At 49.8% G+C, this 17,593-nt stretch overlaps 1 protein-coding gene across 1 annotated transcript; it reads right to left on the bottom strand.

The window, feature by feature from the left end:
- Positions 1-966: 966 nt before the first annotated feature.
- On the bottom strand, positions 967-17,126 carry STMN3 (stathmin 3). Its single transcript, XM_033075326.2, has 5 exons — positions 16,849-17,126; positions 7,151-7,246; positions 6,631-6,806; positions 5,791-5,982; positions 967-5,330 (listed from the first exon to the last, which is right to left on the bottom strand). Exons 1-5 carry the CDS (start codon positions 16,865-16,867, stop codon positions 5,271-5,273), a joined length of 543 nt encoding a protein of 180 aa, XP_032931217.1. The 5' UTR covers positions 16,868-17,126; the 3' UTR covers positions 967-5,270.
- Positions 17,127-17,593: the final 467 nt, after the last annotated feature.

Here is a 17,593-nt window from a genome sequence, read left to right as displayed (position 1 = left end):
GTTTGTGCGGGCAGCAGCATCCTGAGGACACGTGGGGAAAGCATCAGGCATGGGCTGCTTGCCACTGCCACCACCGTGATGGCCCCAGCACTGTCCTGGCACTGTCCTCCCTGCCCTTACACAACACTGCCCTGGGAATTAAAATTTATCCCCCCTGACTTCCCCTCGGTTTGTCTCCTTGTGCACTGAGCTGCTGAGCTCTGTGGAAAGTCTCCCACACCGGTTATTTTGATGGGATCACAAGATGTGGGACAGCCCAGGGGGATGCTGCTATTTCAATATCCCCTCAAGGACAGGGAGGACAGTGGCCAGAGACATTGGGCACTGCTTGTGGTGGCAAAAGGAGAGTGGGAGAACCTTTCCTCAGCAGTGGGGAAAGCAGGCAGGCACACTCCCCCACATGTCCTTGTGGATTACAAACTTCCCTGGTTTCAGTTGCAGCTTTTGGACATTTTTGTGTACCTGGCTCCAGGGATGGGATTGGGAGCATTGGCCATGCGGGGGTCCCCCATCTCCCTGAGGGCTACACGCTGCTCCCTCCCACTCTGTCCAGCCCAGGCTGGATCCTTTCTCAGGAAAAGCTCTTGAAGGAAGCATTGGAGTTTTTAATAAAGAAGCTCATGTGGTTTCTAGAACTGTATTTGTTGTATTTGTAACTGTTTTATATCTTTTTTGATCTTACTGTGTAAAGGCTTTGCACAGCCTCACTCCCAGCCACAGGAGTGACAGCAGGACCCTCATTCAAGCATTTATTACTTTGTCCCTCTGAGAATGGTGATAAACTCTCAATTTCTGCCTCTTTTATGCTGTGTGAAAAAGCAGTCACTAAGCATTCAGAGGATTAGGGTCTATTTTGTTAAATCTTTAGATCAATCTTCTATTTAATGTTGTTTATTAGTATTCTCACAATACAAAGAGAAGCCTTGGAACTAAAACAACCCATTTCTGGAGAGAGACAGACACAGAACAGTTTCATACCAACTTTATTTCTTTTTTTTTTCCTTTATTTTTTTTCATGATCACTTCTTTTGCACAACAACAACCTCAAGTTGACAATGAAATGCACGTGGCAGACCAAAGGGAACCGGACAAGGCTCTGTTAGGGATGGAAAGTCTTTTCCATGACACTGCTCCAGCTCCCCACCCAGCACAAGGGATGGTGAGCCCAGCTGTGGCAGGAGGAGCACATCCTGCCCAGAGGGCAGCTGGGGTGCTGAGCCCTGGGGTGACAGCTCAGCCCTGTGCCCACACAGTCATCTTCCAGCCCTCTCCTGCAGCCACGGGCCGGGGCTGCGTATCCTGACTCCATACTTTGGTACTTTCCATTTCAGAGCACTTTAGAGATGTGGAGGCTCCCGTGGGGAGGGAGCATCTATGTCCCCTTCTCAAAGGGTGTGGGAAACTGAGGCACAGGGCAGGGATACCCAGCTGTGCCCTGCATCCCTGCACCCCAGGGACCATGGAGCACCCACACTTAGGCATGGGCCAGTGCCCCTCTGCTGCTTTACTTGAAGACAGCTGACTACAGAGGTGGAGTTTATTGGTCTTGCTATGTCATCTCGTCCCTAGCGTGGAGAGTAAGAAATCTCTAGCACCGTAACAGCCATTCCCTGACTCATTTCAAGTGGTATCAGAGTGTATGTGCATATATCGTTTCCACGGATGCGTTTGTGCGCGTGTGCACGGCCGGGTGCACAGCCACTGCGAGGGGGGCAGGAATGCCATGGGAGGGGTCTAACCAACCCCACGAGGCAGGATTGCAGAGCCAGGGCCAGAGAGCCACGCAGGGCTAAGCTAAAGCAAGCAAGCTGAAGTTTACATTTGAAAGGGAGCAGCAATACTGACCTACCCCCGAGGTAGGATGCATACAACTCCTCAAACTCCACCAGCCCTGGAAGGTCAACTCAAAGGGAACCTCACAACTGGGCTAGAGCAAGATTTTTTAATGACTCCAAAATAATAAGACAAGAAATAGGCTCAGTCCAGAAGCAGTTGGAAGTGCCAATTTACAGGCAGAGCTGAGCTCTGTGTATGGAATAAGGTGGGCACAGAGCTGTAATTTGGGCTGTGAGGCCAGGTTCTTGGCTCTCATACAGCTTCACCAATTGTTGTTGGTGCTGGCTGGGAGCTCATTTAGCTTCAGCTCCTCTTTATTGCCCGAGTCAAAGGCTCTTCTCCAGGAAGGCTCTTGGAAGGCCTATGCATGCACATCACAATGTCACCCTCCTGGCTTTCCTCCCTCACACTGCTGCCACACTTGAGGTCAGGGCAAGGATGCTGTGGGTGCCCTGAGGATGCTCCCCCTACAAGGCACATTCCCATGTCCACATGCTGCTGCAAAAATGGGGCTGAAAACTACTGGTTCAGAATTTGATTCATAAACACCTTCAGGGATCACTGGAGACCTCAAGCCCCACAATAAGGAAGGAGACCCCGAGAACTGGGGGGTTGCATGCCGTGTCCACATCCATGGCACATGGGAATGCTCCAGGAATGACATAGGCTGGGGCAGTAAGGATGTTAATGAGGATACTTAATCAACCTCGTTTGAGGCATGAAGTATGCAGCTGCACATAGCCAATAGCATGAAGGGATATGGAAAGGCATGGAATAACCATGATCCTGGCTCGTGCCATGTGCTGCAGGTTGGGCACAGTGCTGCATGAGCTCCTGGCCACAATGGATTTGGAGCAGTGGGTGGGCACCTCTCATCCAGCTGACACCGTGCAGCCAAAGCAGTCACACATTTCCCTGATAGTGCCCAGTAGCACTGGACAAGCTCCTGAACATCCCTACTGCATCCATCTGCACCAGGCAAACACGGCTCCAGGACACAGAAAGCCTCTGGCCCCACAGGTGAGGCTGTTTCCTTGGCACAACGTGTCTTGGCAGCAGCTCCCTGACATTAGCAATGCACACCTCTCCCTGCACATCCCTGCTCCTCTGGTGCAGGAGCTTCTCCTGCACTAACACATTTTCCAGCCATATCCACCGTCCCTCACTGCACCAACCTGATGGAGGGGAGAAGAATTGGTTTCCCAGTGCTCATACCTGCATGAGCACCATCTGCCAGGCCATTCTGCACTCGCCATGGGAATTTTTGCCAGGAAAAGCTATTGCAAGAATAAGTCCCCGCTTGAGACCCATCTGGGCTTCAGGGAGGGGGAAGAGAGGGGCACAGGGCAGCACAAGGGACGGAGAGGGAAGATCCAGGCAGGAATTGAGCCTGGAGACTCAGGAGCTGTTTGGGAGGACGGTTCTGACTGGCACAAGCTGTTCCAGCTCTGTTCCAGCACATACTAAACCTGACAGGTCCTCTGGCTTCCACGGGGTTGCAGGGAACCACCTGGAACTTCCACACGGGGAGGTTTTGATCAACAGTAAATTATATGTACCAGAATTGAAGCATCACCTCTATTCTTCCTCTCAGCCCTTCCTTCTCCTCCCAGCATGAGGGGCAGCCGTCCCTGCTCTCACCGCCCTGCCTGCAGGACTCGGCTGCCTCCAGCTCCCCATTTTTTCCAGCTGCTCTCTGGTCCAGCATCCCACTGGCACCCTGCCTTCACCTGGCCCAGCCTCCGACTCCTTCTGAGCCCCCAGGAGAGAGTGAAAATGGCCATTTCTCTTGTTTTCAACTCTTGCTCATGAGCACAATATTTCTGATAATAATAATCATAATAATCATAGTACTAAAAACAGTATTTACAACAAGCTCCAGGTCAGAATTACACACCAAGCAAACACTCAGCACCACAGAGAGTAGGACAGGGTTAATATCTCGCAGATACCTTCTCAGATCCCACCAACGTGGGACACAGACATTTGACAGTTTCAACCATTTCTTACACACAAACATTTCATTTAAATTACTTTTTAAATTTTTTTTTAAACTTTTTAAAATGTCTCGTCACTATATGGATGAGGTGATGCTGGCGGTGATGCCGCGCTCTACACAGATGCTTATCTAAGACAGCTGCTACTATAAACTGATCATTAGCTACTGTTAAGAAATTCAACCCTCAGTTTCCTTCTTTGCCCTAAATCTAATTTTCTTTTGTCACTGACAGCACAGGAGCTTTCTAACAGCCCTGTCCTCCCCCCAGCCCAAGAGGAGGGGTTTGGGAGTAAGGTAGCCCTTCCTTTTAGGAGCAGAGTCCCCTGATATCAAACCATGGCCATGGAGGGATCCCTCCCACATCCAGCTGGGAGTTCTGTGGAGATCAGAAAAGAACCTCAGGATCTGGTGTCCAGTGATGCCCTGTGATGGCCCCAAAGAGCCACATCCAACATTGGAAAGAGGGAAGGATTTTCCTGTTCACTAAAAGGCCATTTCACAACCGTGCACAGTCTCTGTTGCATTTGCTTTCCTATCAGAGTGGAATCCTACGTTGTGGGAGCACTGGGGAGCCCACAGAGGACTGAGGGTCTCTCCCAGGGCTCCCAGGAGCTGGGAATGCAATCACCACCCATGGCTCTGTGGGCAGAGCAGACAAGACCTCTCAGCTCCTGCTCAGCCAGGGAGAGAGCAGCTCAGTGGCCAGCCAGGGCATCAGGCAGTGCCCACTGTGACAGGCACTTGCTGTGATGCGGCACCTGGCACCAAGCTTTGGGTGGAGCCCCTCACCTGCTTCCACACTGGTTCTCAAAAGCTTCAAAAGATGAGGACTGTGGTCACTGCCTACCTGGGCTGGCTCTGGAGGCAGCCAAAAGATGGGGGCTCTGCACACTGCAACTCCTGAGCCATCCATCCCTCTCCTTCCTCCCTCCTACCATGGGCAAACAGGGGGCTGCTTCCTATTTTACTTCACATATAGAAATTATCACTTATTTCTCATTTTTTCTGAAACTGATATTTGGCTCAGAGCAAACACCAAGAGGAGGAAAAGCCCTGGATAAGAAATCCGTATCTCTGTGACACTGCTGGTTGAATTTATTAATGTCTTCTTTTGGTTTTTTTCCTTTACATCAGTTTAAGAAATATTTTTTTTAAAAAAAAAGGACAAAACCCTCCAAAGAAGCTGTTTGATCGATTGATTGATTCTCTATTTGATGTGAACTAGTTGCTATTCTGCTTAGAGGTCCCTATGATCTGTGAATCCCCACAAGCACAATTAGGGATGCAGAGAGAAGCGTGTAGCTGGGGGACAAACACCGGGGAGGGGGGATGGAGAATTGAATGTCGCATCTAGACAAACAAAATAAAATGTGTTGGTTGGTCGACTGGTTGGTTTGTTAACAAGAATCAGGTGCTAGATGTGTAGAAAAGCCCTTTATCCAGAGATCTCCTCCCGCTGTTCCTTGTTCCTGCGGACTTCGGCTGCGTGCAGTTCCTGCAAAGACGGGAGAGATGACACCCGGCTAACACACCCTGCTCTTGTGATCAGTACTTTCCTCCTGCACACAGGATTTGCATCAGACATAAAAAAAGAGACCAGTTTCCCATCCAAAACACCCCGAGGGGAGGGGGCTACACTTGCAAGGAGTGAAGAATCATCTGTGGGAGCCTGGAGGTGATGGAATCTCCTGGCTCCTTTCTCCTGCAAAACCCTTCAGCCGTGCAGCCCTCAGTGCGCCTGATGCTGTGGCTTTGGACTTGCACTTCTCAGGATTATCCAGGCTATGTTCTCTACTGACCTTGAAGGACATAACCCCCCTCCTCATGCTGCTCTGGAGCAGAGCTCCTCCTCAGCAACCACCACCAGGAAAACACCCTGTCCCTTCCCCCATCCCCCTGGGACCAGACCCCATTTTTCCACGAGGATCAGCACCCAGTCCCAGGGTCCCACTCGCCTTCTCGCGGAGCCGCTCCCTCAAGGCAGCGAGGTGTGCCTCACGGATCTCCCTGCTCAGCTCCATCTTGTAGTTGAGCTTCTCCTCGGCCAGGCGGCTGAAGTTGTTGTTCTCCTCCAGCGCCTTGTGCAGCACCTCCCGCTCGTGTTCCCGCTTCTCCGCCAGCTGCTTCAGCACCTGCGCCTCCTGGGTCTGTGAGGCACGGGGGTGAGGCCACCACAGAGGCTCTGCCAGCCCTCATCTCCCACAGAGGCTTTCTGACCACCCTGCCACCCCCTCCACCCATAACACAATCTTCTTGCTTGGAAGATACTGATTAATTTAATGAACCCTTTCTGGTTTAGATCATTGCCCCAGGAAAGCAGCACTTGTAGTTTTCTGTCTCATTCTTCTAAAAGACCAGAATATCTCTGATTCTGTGTTTTTCTCTCCGTCTTCATATTGGCAGTGTTAGTGCTGTCAGCAGACACAACTTCATTTGATATTCTTATTTAGCCCATTCAGAATTTCTGAAAATTTTTTCCTGCTATCGTAGAATTGTCTAGGTTGGAAAAGCCCTCTGAGATATTGAGTCCAACAGTTCCCCCCGCATTGGCCAGCTCATCACTAACCCATTCCCCAAGTGCCACATCTACACAATGATGATGATGATGATGGAGTTGAATTCCCTGCCTAAATCACACTGCAGAACCTCACTCCATGATTCCTACGTCTCTGACAATTTACAGTGGAATAACAAGTGTCAGAACACTTCCCAGCTGGTTTAGATTACTCCTGCTGAGTTTTAGGATTTGGTACAATTAGTAGCACAAAAGTCACTGATTCTACAGGACATCTTACCTTCCTCCGCTCTTCTGCAGCCTCCAGCCTCCTCTGAAGCTCCTCCAGGGACAGGTCCTTCTTCTTGGGAGGGGAGGAAAGGATTGGGCTCTCAGGAGATAAATCTGAAGGGGACTTCAGGATCACTTCGAAGCTCTGGCCTGATGCCCTCTTATCCAGCTGCTTCACCTCCATATCTTTGTGGGGAAAAAAACAGTGACTCTGTGAACGTGTGCCAGTCAGGAGAGTGACCTGAGGTCACCAAGCTCCTCACACAGGAATTAGGATTTTCCCATGTCCTGATCGTGGTGATTTTGTTTTGTCTCCAGAATTTCTTGATTAGCGATCACCTTCATCCCTTCCATGCAAATGCAGTTAATTTAAAGTCATGGCATAATTACAGAAAGGTCACATTGCTGTTAATACCTTGTATGTCACCTCAGCATGAAGCAGAGAGACTCTGACTCTGGCAAGCTCCCACATTGCCTGTGGGAGAATAATCCAAACACTGCTGGAGCTCCTGTGGGATCAGATTACCTACCTCCATACTGGTAGATGGTGTTGGGATGGGGCTGGGTGTGGAAACAGGAGCAGATGAGGGAGAGCAGAGACAGCTCCTTCATTTTCTCCTTGTAGGCTGAAAAATATGAAAGAGCAATGAGAGAGATTCTACTGAAAACAGCGTCTCTTTTCATGGAGAAATTAAGCAAGTATCCATTTGCAGCTATCCAACTCTATGGAGGCTTTTCCATGCTGCCAGGAAATCCCATTTGCAGCTCCCAGACTCTGTGGAGATGTTTCCATGCTGCCATAGCTTGCCAAAAGGTCCCCAAGGAGTGTTTGACCTAGAGCAGCCTAAATTATCTGTGTGGCAAATGTTATGGGAACACACAGAGCAGGGATTTAACACATCTAGGGGTATGAGTTTCTGTGCAGGGTTTTCCCTCCACCCATAAATGCAGCACCCATTTAGTTAAACATGTTGGGACAGCTGCCCCAGCCTTTCTCCATTAGAAGTGGAATTTCCAGTCTCTGAGATAAATTATGTGCACTGACACCTGGAAACATTGCTCAAGCCCTGGTGAGTTGGGAATGTTTCACAATTCAGCATTTCTGAGGTGAGGGTAAAGAAGTCAGCAATGTGAACAAAGGGGCATTTGAGTGATGAAACTGTTCAGGGGCTCAGCTACCAGGGGAAGAGCTGGACCCCACCTTCACAAGGTACCCCTGCCCTGCAGCAGCAGGTCAGGAAGGATGTGAGTGGATTCTGCCACCGCAGAAGGCAGAAGGTTGGCACAGTCTGTGACCACAGTAACCATCCTCTGCAGAGGACAGGAAACACAAAGTCCTTTCGAGCTCTGCTGCTGTGAGCCCTCCAGTTTGCTCATTGTTCTGTGACTGGAGGATGCACCACAGCATCCTCAGTGATCACAAGTGCTGCCCCAACACAGATTGCAGCCATCTGCTTCTGGGGCAATCTTCTCCTGTATTTTTGGAGTTCAGCACATTTAAGATAGTGAACTGTTTGCACACTGCTGACAAAGAACCTCAGAATAGAAGGAGTTGAAGTCAGTGAGGTGCTCTGTCAGGCTGTCACGCTCTTTATCACATCAGTGAAACCCTCACAGCATCGCTCCTACGTGGCAGGTCAGCAGCTGGGGCTCAGCAGTGGGTGCTGCTGCCTCATGGGTCCTGTGAGGACATGGGCTGGTTCCTTGGGCACAGGCACAGGCATTCTGCTGGCCTGCCTTGGCTCTGCCTCTGGATTCCCCACATATCCTGCTGCTTCTGCCTTGGTTTGTCCCCTCTGTACTGAGCTCATTTCATGCTCCAGCCAGAGGTGACTCTGCAACTCGGCTTCCAATGCCTCCTTCGGAGAAGACCCTCCCCCGGGCCAGGACAGGGAAATCCCCAGAACTCTGTGATCTGAAGAGGCATTAGACACAGAACAATTCTAAAAAAAGTAACACTGCGTGTATCACATGCCCTTAGGAACATCAGGTATTCTCCTCTGTCTTCCCACAGCTAATTGAGTGGGAAAATCTATACCTGCTTCATGCTTGCACTTATTTTTCCTCCTAGGTACAGAACTTCACCCTAAATTAACACCCTTCTTTTGCTAAACCACCATCCCTGAAGCTCAGATCTTGACTGAACACTTTTTAGCTTGCTCCCCATTCTGACTTGAATCTCCTTCCCAGTCCTGCTGTTAAATAGGAATAGTTTACACCAGCAGTGGCAGCTGGACATCTCTGATTTTGTTCTTAATGAACAAAACCTCTGGAGAGCCTCTGAGAGGCCCAAAGTCGTGGCATGGAGCAGGAAGCTAATGCATCTCCTATTGTGCTGCCAAGAGCCCTGAGGAGGATCCCTGGGAATAGATGAGAGACATCATCATTTATTATCATTTAGACGTTATCATTTAATACAAACAAACCAGTCAACAAGGTCGTTGCTCCACCATTATGTCTGGTCTTGGTGAAACCAAGGCACAAGGCAGAAGTGCCACACCCTTGGTCCCCTCATTTAATTCAATTTAATTTCCTGACAGCACTTGTCACAGAGCACAGTGCTTTGTATTTCATGACTTGGGCTTCAGCAGTGGCACTGTGTGCAGACGATTCCATGCTGCATTCCCTGCCTTTCAAGCAGATTTGCCGTGGTGATTCCACAGCTGCGTCCATTCCATCGGGATCCCCCCTGTCCTGCTTTCCCTTCTGCAGAGCGAACTGACCGTCCCTCCCTGTCAATTAAAATGAAGAGGAGCAAGAGGACAAAAGGTCCTGGGCTGTGGTGAGCGCTGGGAGCGCTCTGTGTCCTTCCCGCAGCTGCCCCCCGGCGCCAGCCGTCAGACGCAATTAGCGGCACAGGGGCCGGGAGCGGGGCTGGAGCTGCCGCGGCCCCGGGGACCGGCGGGGCAAGGGCCCGAGCAGCCCCAGTGCCGGGCACTGCCCTGGGCCGGGGAGCAGCGGGGAGGGGGCGGCGGAGCGGCCCGAGCCCCCCGGCACCGCGGGAGCTGAGCCCCGGCCGGAGCTGTCCCTGCAGAACCGGACCCGGCCGGAGCTGTCCCTTCAGAACTGGACCCGGCCGGAGCTGTCCCTGCAGAACCGGACCCGGCCGGAGCTGTCCCTGCAGAACCGGACCCCGGCCGGAGCTGTCCCTGCAGAACCGGACCCGGCCGGAGCTGTCCCTTCAGAACCGGACCCGGCCGGAGCTGTCCCTTCAGAACCGGACCCTGGGCAGGACCCGGCCGGAGCTGTCCCTTCAGAACCGGACCCCGGCCGGAGCTGTCCCTTCAGCACCTCTGCGGGGGCCGGGCATGGAGAGGGACAGGGACGGACTCCTGAAGTGATTGTAGAATCACAGGAGCACAGAATCGTCGCAGATTTGTTTGCATTGGAAAAGCTCTCCAAGATCATCAGGTCCATCCAAGCCCACCACTAAATCATGTCCCCAGGTGTCCATCTACATGGCTTCTAAATCCATCCAGGGACTGTGGCTCCACCTGTTCCCTGGGCAGCCTGGATTGACAGCCATTTCGGTGAAAACATTTTCCCAATGTCCAATCTAAACCTCCCCTGGCACCCCACGACAAGAGCCGTGTCCTCTTGTCCTGTCACTTGTTCACTGGGAGAGGAGGCTGAGCCCCACCTGGCTGCACCTCCTGCCAGGGAGTTGTAGAGGGTCAGAAGGTCCCCCCCGAGCCTTCTTTCCTCCAGGCTGAACCTTCCCAACTCCCTTAGATACTCCTGGTGCTCCAGACCCTTCCCCATCTCTGTTCCCTTCTCTGAACCCTCAATGTCATTCATGTCCTGAGGAGTCCCTGATCTATGCCCTGAGAACTCCATGGATCCCTGAAATCCCCACCCCTGTGCTCCAGAGCCAGCCATTACACCTGTGGGACACAGAAGTATTACAGTCGTGGCCTTGCACTCACCATTCCGTGACAAATAATTGTTTTATCAGGTTAAGACAAGAAAAGGCACCCTGTGATTCAGTAACTAAAAGGAAGATCCATAACCTCTGGGTCACTGTTTAGGAACCTGTGTCAGTGAAGATCAAACCTGAGATCTCCTGAAGCAAGACTTTGGCTCAATCACAGCTGCTTAAAACTCAGGGGTAAAAATTGGCAATCTCAGCACTAGGATTTGTTTCAGAAGAATCTGCACTCCCATTTGCAATAGATTTAAGGTCTTGAGGACATATTTATGCCAGTGGACAAAACCTTTGAGCCATGAAAAGACATGTGGCTGGCCAGAATATGACATGGCTAAGGAGCTTCTGCCCAGAAATGATGGATCTAGTGCACAAATATATGTATTTTAAGAAAAAATAGGGAATGCTGAACTTTTTACTTGAGCATCTATTAGCATTTTTACTTCTGTTAACTTTGTAAAAAATAAATTCAGCCTGCACTGAGCAAATATTTCATTTCTGTATAAATTAATCTGACTCAGGTCTTCAGGGACTTGATACCAAAGCATTGCTTCAGTCTCAGAGGGGCAACAAGAACTCTGCCTTGCTTATGGGCAGAGGATTAGGACAGGCTGCTCACTCAGGTATGAATTACTGACATTTCACTTCTCTTTTAAGACCAACACTGCAATAGAAGGATCAGCAGCAAATGAATTCACTCTGGTATGGTCTTCATCGCTGTGTCATAACATTTCACTGCTGTCATAGCAGAACTGGGTTGAAACATTGCAAATTACTGAGTTGTGTAAACCAAGAAGTGAATAAACTGTAGAAGTTAAAGAAAATATCAGTGTCCCATCCTGTAAAATGGAGTGAATTCACATTTTGTTGGCTTTAGAGGAATTTGAGCAGTGATTAAGCTACAATCCATAAAGGTGCAGTCAGTTCCTCAACCTTTCCAAACATTTATGCCCTGCAATCAGCACAGGCTGATTCTGGTTTGGTTTATTCCACACCCCATGAGTCAATCAGTCATCATTAAAATTTTTCATCTTACTTTTATTTGTGCATTATTATTATATTACAATAGAACATATTGCCTGGGAAAAATCACTTTCTCCCTGTTGCAAAGAGAAGAAGGGAGATGTCCTGAGCCTTCACCAAGGCACCAGGAGGCTCAGGGTGCTCCCAGCTCTCTCTAGTGACTCCTTTCCTGCGCTCCCTCTAGTGCTGTAGGAACATCCTGCATTTCCATATCCCCACTGCTTTGCAGGAGTGCTGTGCACACCATCGATCCATGTAAAATGTTTATCTCCAAGTCAATCCCTGGAGACATTATCCAGCTGCTCCCCAAGTGCTGGTGGTGCCAGAGATGGAGGAACAGCTGGGAATGGTGTGGTGCAGGAGCAGTGGGATTCATTTCCTTGCTCATGATGTGCCTGGATGGTGGGGCTTGAAACCTATTATTCATTAAAAAGTTTTGTTTTCTGTTTCCTAAATACATAAAACTAAACTGCAGCCAGGTTTTGGGGTGGTATTTAATGGTATCCAGCAAAACAGAGTGAGGCCATCTCAGCACAACTTGGCATCAGTCACAGTGAACCAGAGGCAGAGCAAGGCTAATTTATGTGAAATTTAAATGGATTAGACTGGATGTGCTCTGTCTGATAGCAAGGTCAGAGGAAGGTTATTACAAGAAAATAATTTGGTTTGTGAAGATAACTTCAGAGAAGTAAGAATTGCTTCCATAATGAATATTATCTCATGAACAAATAAGAAAAGCTAATTATAAATGCAGTCAAAGCTTAAACAGAAGGTACAGAAGACAGAGAACTGAGACCTCCAGCACAGACTGCAATGCCACACACGCAAGAACAGCAACCAGAGTCCTCAATAAGCCTCGAGTGTACAGCAGGCTCTAGAAATTCTCCCCTGCTATGAATCCTGCCATAAAAATATTGGCCAAAACTTTGGTCTAATGCACCTCCAGCTTCTTGCTCCCCAGCTTCCACAAAGAAGTCAGCAGCAGATCTTGCAGAACCAAAAAACACCACTGGTTTTTTTGTTGTTGGTGGTTTTTTGTTTTGTTTTTTGGTTGATTGGGTTTTTTTTGAGGGGTTTGGGGTTTTTTTGTCAGCTCAGTAGTTGTACTCCACACTTATGGTATAGGGACATCACAAGATCCAGGCCCAGAAGTTACCACGGGCGCATGTGGAATCATCCATGTGAACAGGCAGATGTGAGGTTTACCCTGCCTTCTGTCAGACATCTGCTAAACTATTGCCCAGGAATGGTTTCCAATCACCCACCTCCTTCCCCCCAGGTTTTATTGGCAGCTCATGAATGTCACAACAACCCATGCTGTGCACAGCCAATGCATCAGCAAATCACTCAAGCTGTAGCACTGGAACATGTGGGCTGCTGCCAGGAAAATAACCAGGGAAATCTCCTCTTGTATGGGCTCAGCAACAGAGAAGGGCCCAAGCTGTGAAGCACAGCCCTGGCTGGGGGTTACAGCTGGAAGGAGAGAAGCATGGCCTGTGTTGCTTGGTAAAGCAGAGGAAGGAACCAGACAGAAGTAGCTGACCCAGAGTGTTTGTGGATTTGAGGCAAACACGGGTTTCACTGTCAGGTTTGGGTGAGACAAAGAGCTGTGGAGCTGATGAGGCAGGAGTTCATGAGACAGTCAAGGACAGGGCCCAGTGCTGTGATGTGTCAGGTACAGATGTGCTGTGTGACCACAGACATTTGGTCTCCTTGGATCTTGATTTCCTTCCCATTAACTGAGGATTATTGCATTTCCCCATTATATGTGGTGCTATTTGCATAAACAAATTCAGAGGGGATAGGATTCTCTAGCAGGGCACCTTGAGGTATACCTTGAAAAAATAAAAGTATTTAGAAATATGCTGAGCAACTCTTCACCATCTGGGAGGTGCCAAAGTGCCACAGCACATGCACATGGTCTTTGGATCATCTCTGGGTCTTTTATTTTCTAAATCATAGCCCAGTGGTTTAACTCCCCCCTGGAGGGCAGACTTTAATTTTTAAAAGATAACTCACATCTGGAGGAGTAAAACCCATGTCTGTAGGACAATTGGGAGGGATTATCCAGGCATGTTTTTCCAGTTAATTTAGGGATATAGAAACTTGAGTGAGCTTCGGTCCCTCCAAGGATTGTCATGAAGAATCATTGGCCCTGTTCACCCTTCTGCTGCCCACACTGCTGTCACAATGGGCTTGTCTGCAGCCTTCTGGTTGCCACATCAGACCACTAAATCTCAGCTTTTACTCAAAAGAAGGAAAATGTGTTCATCTGATAAAACAGTGCCTTCACCAGATCTGAACCAACAATGACAGATTCCAAGAAAGGGCTTCTTTGAGAATGGAAGCATCTTCTCAGAGTCTACATGGTGCCATTAAACAAGATGCTATTTATATTTCAGAAAGAATAAGTATTTGCTAATTATTTAGATCCCTTGTTTGGATACACTGGTGAAAAAAATGTAAATGCTTACAATAATAGGCTTTTTTGGCATGTAAAACTGAATTCCCAATAAAAGAACCATAATTTTTTAAGGCCACATAGACTTCTTCAACAGCCAAAGAAAAAGACAATAGTAATTTCTTGAGAACACAGAGAGATGGAGACCTTGATAGAAAGGACTCTGACTCTCCAGTAGAAATGGACAGTAGAAATGTCAGGACAAGGCAACACCATATGGTGCCCTTCAATGGCACCCAGAAAAGGGATCAGGGGATAACCCAGAGCTACACGAAGTCCCTCAGCTCTCACATTTCAGTGCAGGACAGGGAAACCTTGGGCTCTGCCAAGGCCCATTTACCATGCCCAGAGATGAGGCCAGCAATGACAACCTGGTGTCTTCTCTTGGCTCCACCTTCTCAGACACGCCAGCGCTGGAGAAACCGGTGGGGTTGTCACTTCTGCATCATTTCATAATCTCAGCTCTCTTTATTCCACCCAGATGCTCCAAACCGTGCAGGGAGCTCCGTACCCCTGCAGAGCCCAGCCAGGCGCCCCGTCTGTGCTCAGAAGCACAAAGCCCTGTGCAGATGCTGCACGAGGGGAGGAGGTGCGAGGGCTCTGCCCTGCCCTGCCCTGCCCGGGCTGCCCGGCACCGCAGCCCGGCCGGCACTGAGCATGTGCCGCCCATCCCGGCTCCTGCGCCCAAAACAGCCCCCGGGGCCGGCAGAAAACGCCTCAGGGGACAGCGAGAAAAGAGAGAGGCCAGCCAGGCTCGGGGGAGCAAGCCCTGCTTCTTTTCAGCCCAAGGATTCGGTTGTTTGTTTAAGCAAACGGAGCGAATCTTCCCGAGGGGGGTAAGCCCCCGGGCATCAGCCGCAGACTGCAGCTGCCCTCCCCTCGGCACGGACGGGCTTTTGCTGAGAATAAAGAAGGAAATAGCGAAGAAAGCAAACAAGATTCATTCCTTAATTGAAGAATTCCTAGTTAATTCCTAGTTTATTTTCCCCCTGCCTCTCCAGGCTGCTCTCCACGCTGCTGTAGGAGCTGTAGGCGATGGGGAGCTGCTCCTGCAAAGGCAGCTGGGCGAGGCTCAGCCCGACCCTCCCTTGGCACACAGCGCCCTATTCTCTTCCCTCCTGCTCAGCTTTCCATGACTTCCTACTGCTTGACACTGCTTCTCTGCTTGATCTGAGTCACAAGGAAGCCCCATTTCACGCTTCATCATGATCTTAAGTCTCTTTGACAGTAAAACTGCCTCTTTGGGAGGATGAAATGTGCTATGGGCATGCAGCCGGTTGGGAGGGTGAGAATGCACCAAGTGGAAATCGCATGTTCTGCCTACGTGTGTTCCATCCACCACCTCGTCCATCTCAAGTTCGATGCAACCTTGGTTTAGAGGGCTGGTAAGTCTGAGCCTTCCCTCCCACCCCCAGTCCGCAAACGAGGTCCAATCCTGCTCGGCAGGGAAGGCAGGAGATGGGTGGCACCTCCCAAGAGTGCACTGCTGCAGACGTTCATTGAGACAGGGATACTCGCAGGAATATGTACAATAGCTGGAGGTTTTCTGACATAAATACATTTTTACAAAGCTGCTTTATGTCTTTAATTGCATGCAAAGCCCACTCAGGATTAGCTGCGCCCTTATACTCCCCCCACATACACACCCTTCCATGTCTCTGTCCTTCTTCCCCCTGCATCTACTGGTGTTTTAAAAGGAATAGAAAATGCACGGCAGGAAACCTCTGCAAATGGCACTGACAGAAGCAAGAAGTGTTGCCTGGTCTCCCGTGGGCTGGTTCCCTGCCTGGGGGGCACAAAGCACTGCCTGCTCTTCCTTTTTTTCTGTCGATCCTGCTCAGCCCTCCAGGATCTCGCTTCCCCCTCCCAAGCCCCTCTTTGTGGGCTACAGAATTCAGTCATTCCAAGAAAAAAAAAAACTGTTTTCTAAAAGAAAAAGACCCTCTAAACCCACCCACTGTTCATTGTACCATTTCAAGCTTTTCTTCTCCTTCACCCACACTCCCAGTTTCAGCCACTTGAATCCCTTCTTCCCAGTCAAAGGGGTCTTTAGGAAGCTGGACCGAAGCAGCACAGCATCCTCGGGCATCCTGAAGCCAAACCCGAGCAGGTTCCCGGGCAGCCGCGCTGTGATTCCCGGTACTGCTGCAGGAGGGAGCAAGGGCTTCCCTTGCAGCATCTCATTTCACCCAACGCCATCAGAGGACCGCTCCCCTGTAGCATCTTCGAGCCAAGAAATGAGAGCTGTGCAAGAAATCTGGGGCTGGGAAGCCCGGAGAATACACAAAACCCCATCCAGGTTATTCTGGTTGGCTTTGGGGGATTTTTTAAGGCATTACTGACTCTTGTCTATGTCTTCCTCTCCGTTACCCATTTAGGCAATTCATGATCTTCACAAAACAAAAGGCAGTTTCTGATTTCCTGACATCCAGCTGCACCACGTGCAATTTTTTCTCAGGGAAAAAAAAAAAAGCTCTACGATGTTACAAAAATAATATTTAATTGGCACGTAGCAGCATCTTCTAATGGCACAATGAAATGGCAGCAATACTTTAAATTGGCAAGTTTATCACACGTGTATTCATATTAAAATAAAAAGCCCACCTGCTATCTTGCATCAGAGGGGTGTGTGTATGGGGGAGGAAGGGGAACAATGCTGCCATACCAGCTGCCTCCTCAGCACAGAACTCCCCCGAAACCCACGAGGGGAAAAAAAAAAATCAACAAAACCTTCATAATAATAATATAAAAAATCACATAAAACTTGATGTTTTTAGAAGTGCATTGATGTGAATCCCCCGAGAAGCCGCCTGTCCTACCTGAGACGGTGCTGGCCATGCTGCGGCGGGAGCGGAGCGGTGCTGCAGGAGCAGGAGGGAGCGCAGGAGCTGCGGAGGTGCTGCAATGCTGCGGGGAGGGAGGACTGACTCAGCTGGAGGGGGCTGCAGCCATCCGCGGCGGGGAGAGGCTGGAGCGCCCAGAGAAAGGCGAGGGGTGGAAAGAAAAAGAAGGGTCACTAGTTCAGAATATTAATGAGCGTATCAGGCCTCCTTTCCTGGGTGGTTTTGACGGCAGATCCCTCCCAGGCAAGCCTGCCTGCCAGGAACACAGCCCCACGGCGGGGGGGCGAGACACACCCAGCCGGGCGCTGGCGAAAGAGGATTTTTTCCTCCTCTTCCTCCCTTTCTTGTCTGCTCGAGATGGGCTAAACTGCTTTTTCCTTTGCCGAAAGCAGAGTTAAGCAAAATAATTTTTTTTTTTTTTTTTTTTTAAACCAGCCGTTCCACGGCAGCCTCACCTGCAGGGCCAGGTCGGGAGTCTGGCTTGACTGGGCTGAGGTGTGAAACCCAAACCCCAAACCTGCAGCAGCTTTAGGCAAACAGGAAAGGGGGGAGGGATCCCAGCAGGTTTTTAGGCATGGGATTGATTTGGGGTTTTTTTTTGCACCAGCACTGAGGCACTAAATGAGCTGCAGTTTAGGGAGGAAACTGCTGTAAAAGTAGAGAAAGAGCAGAATGGAGCTTTTTGATTTCAGTGAGAATTCTCTGGGTTTCTCCCCCACCC

Source organism: Catharus ustulatus, chromosome 17 (genome assembly GCF_009819885.2).
Source record: "Catharus ustulatus isolate bCatUst1 chromosome 17, bCatUst1.pri.v2, whole genome shotgun sequence".
NCBI classification, from domain to species: domain Eukaryota; kingdom Metazoa; phylum Chordata; class Aves; order Passeriformes; family Turdidae; genus Catharus; species Catharus ustulatus.
The sequence above is the reverse complement of the archived record's forward strand: the minus strand, read 5'-3'. Positions and strand labels throughout refer to the sequence as shown.

Excerpts from the sequence above, each read along its gene's own strand:
- STMN3 (XM_033075326.2), bottom strand. Across the intron at positions 6,807-7,150 it reads CACCATCTACCAGTATGGAG|ATATGGAGGTGAAGCAGCTG; the intron begins GTAGGTAATCTG and ends TTCCCCACAAAG. Across the intron at positions 5,331-5,790 it reads GGGAGCGGCTCCGCGAGAAG|GAACTGCACGCAGCCGAAGT; the intron begins GCGAGTGGGACC and ends CCGTCTTTGCAG.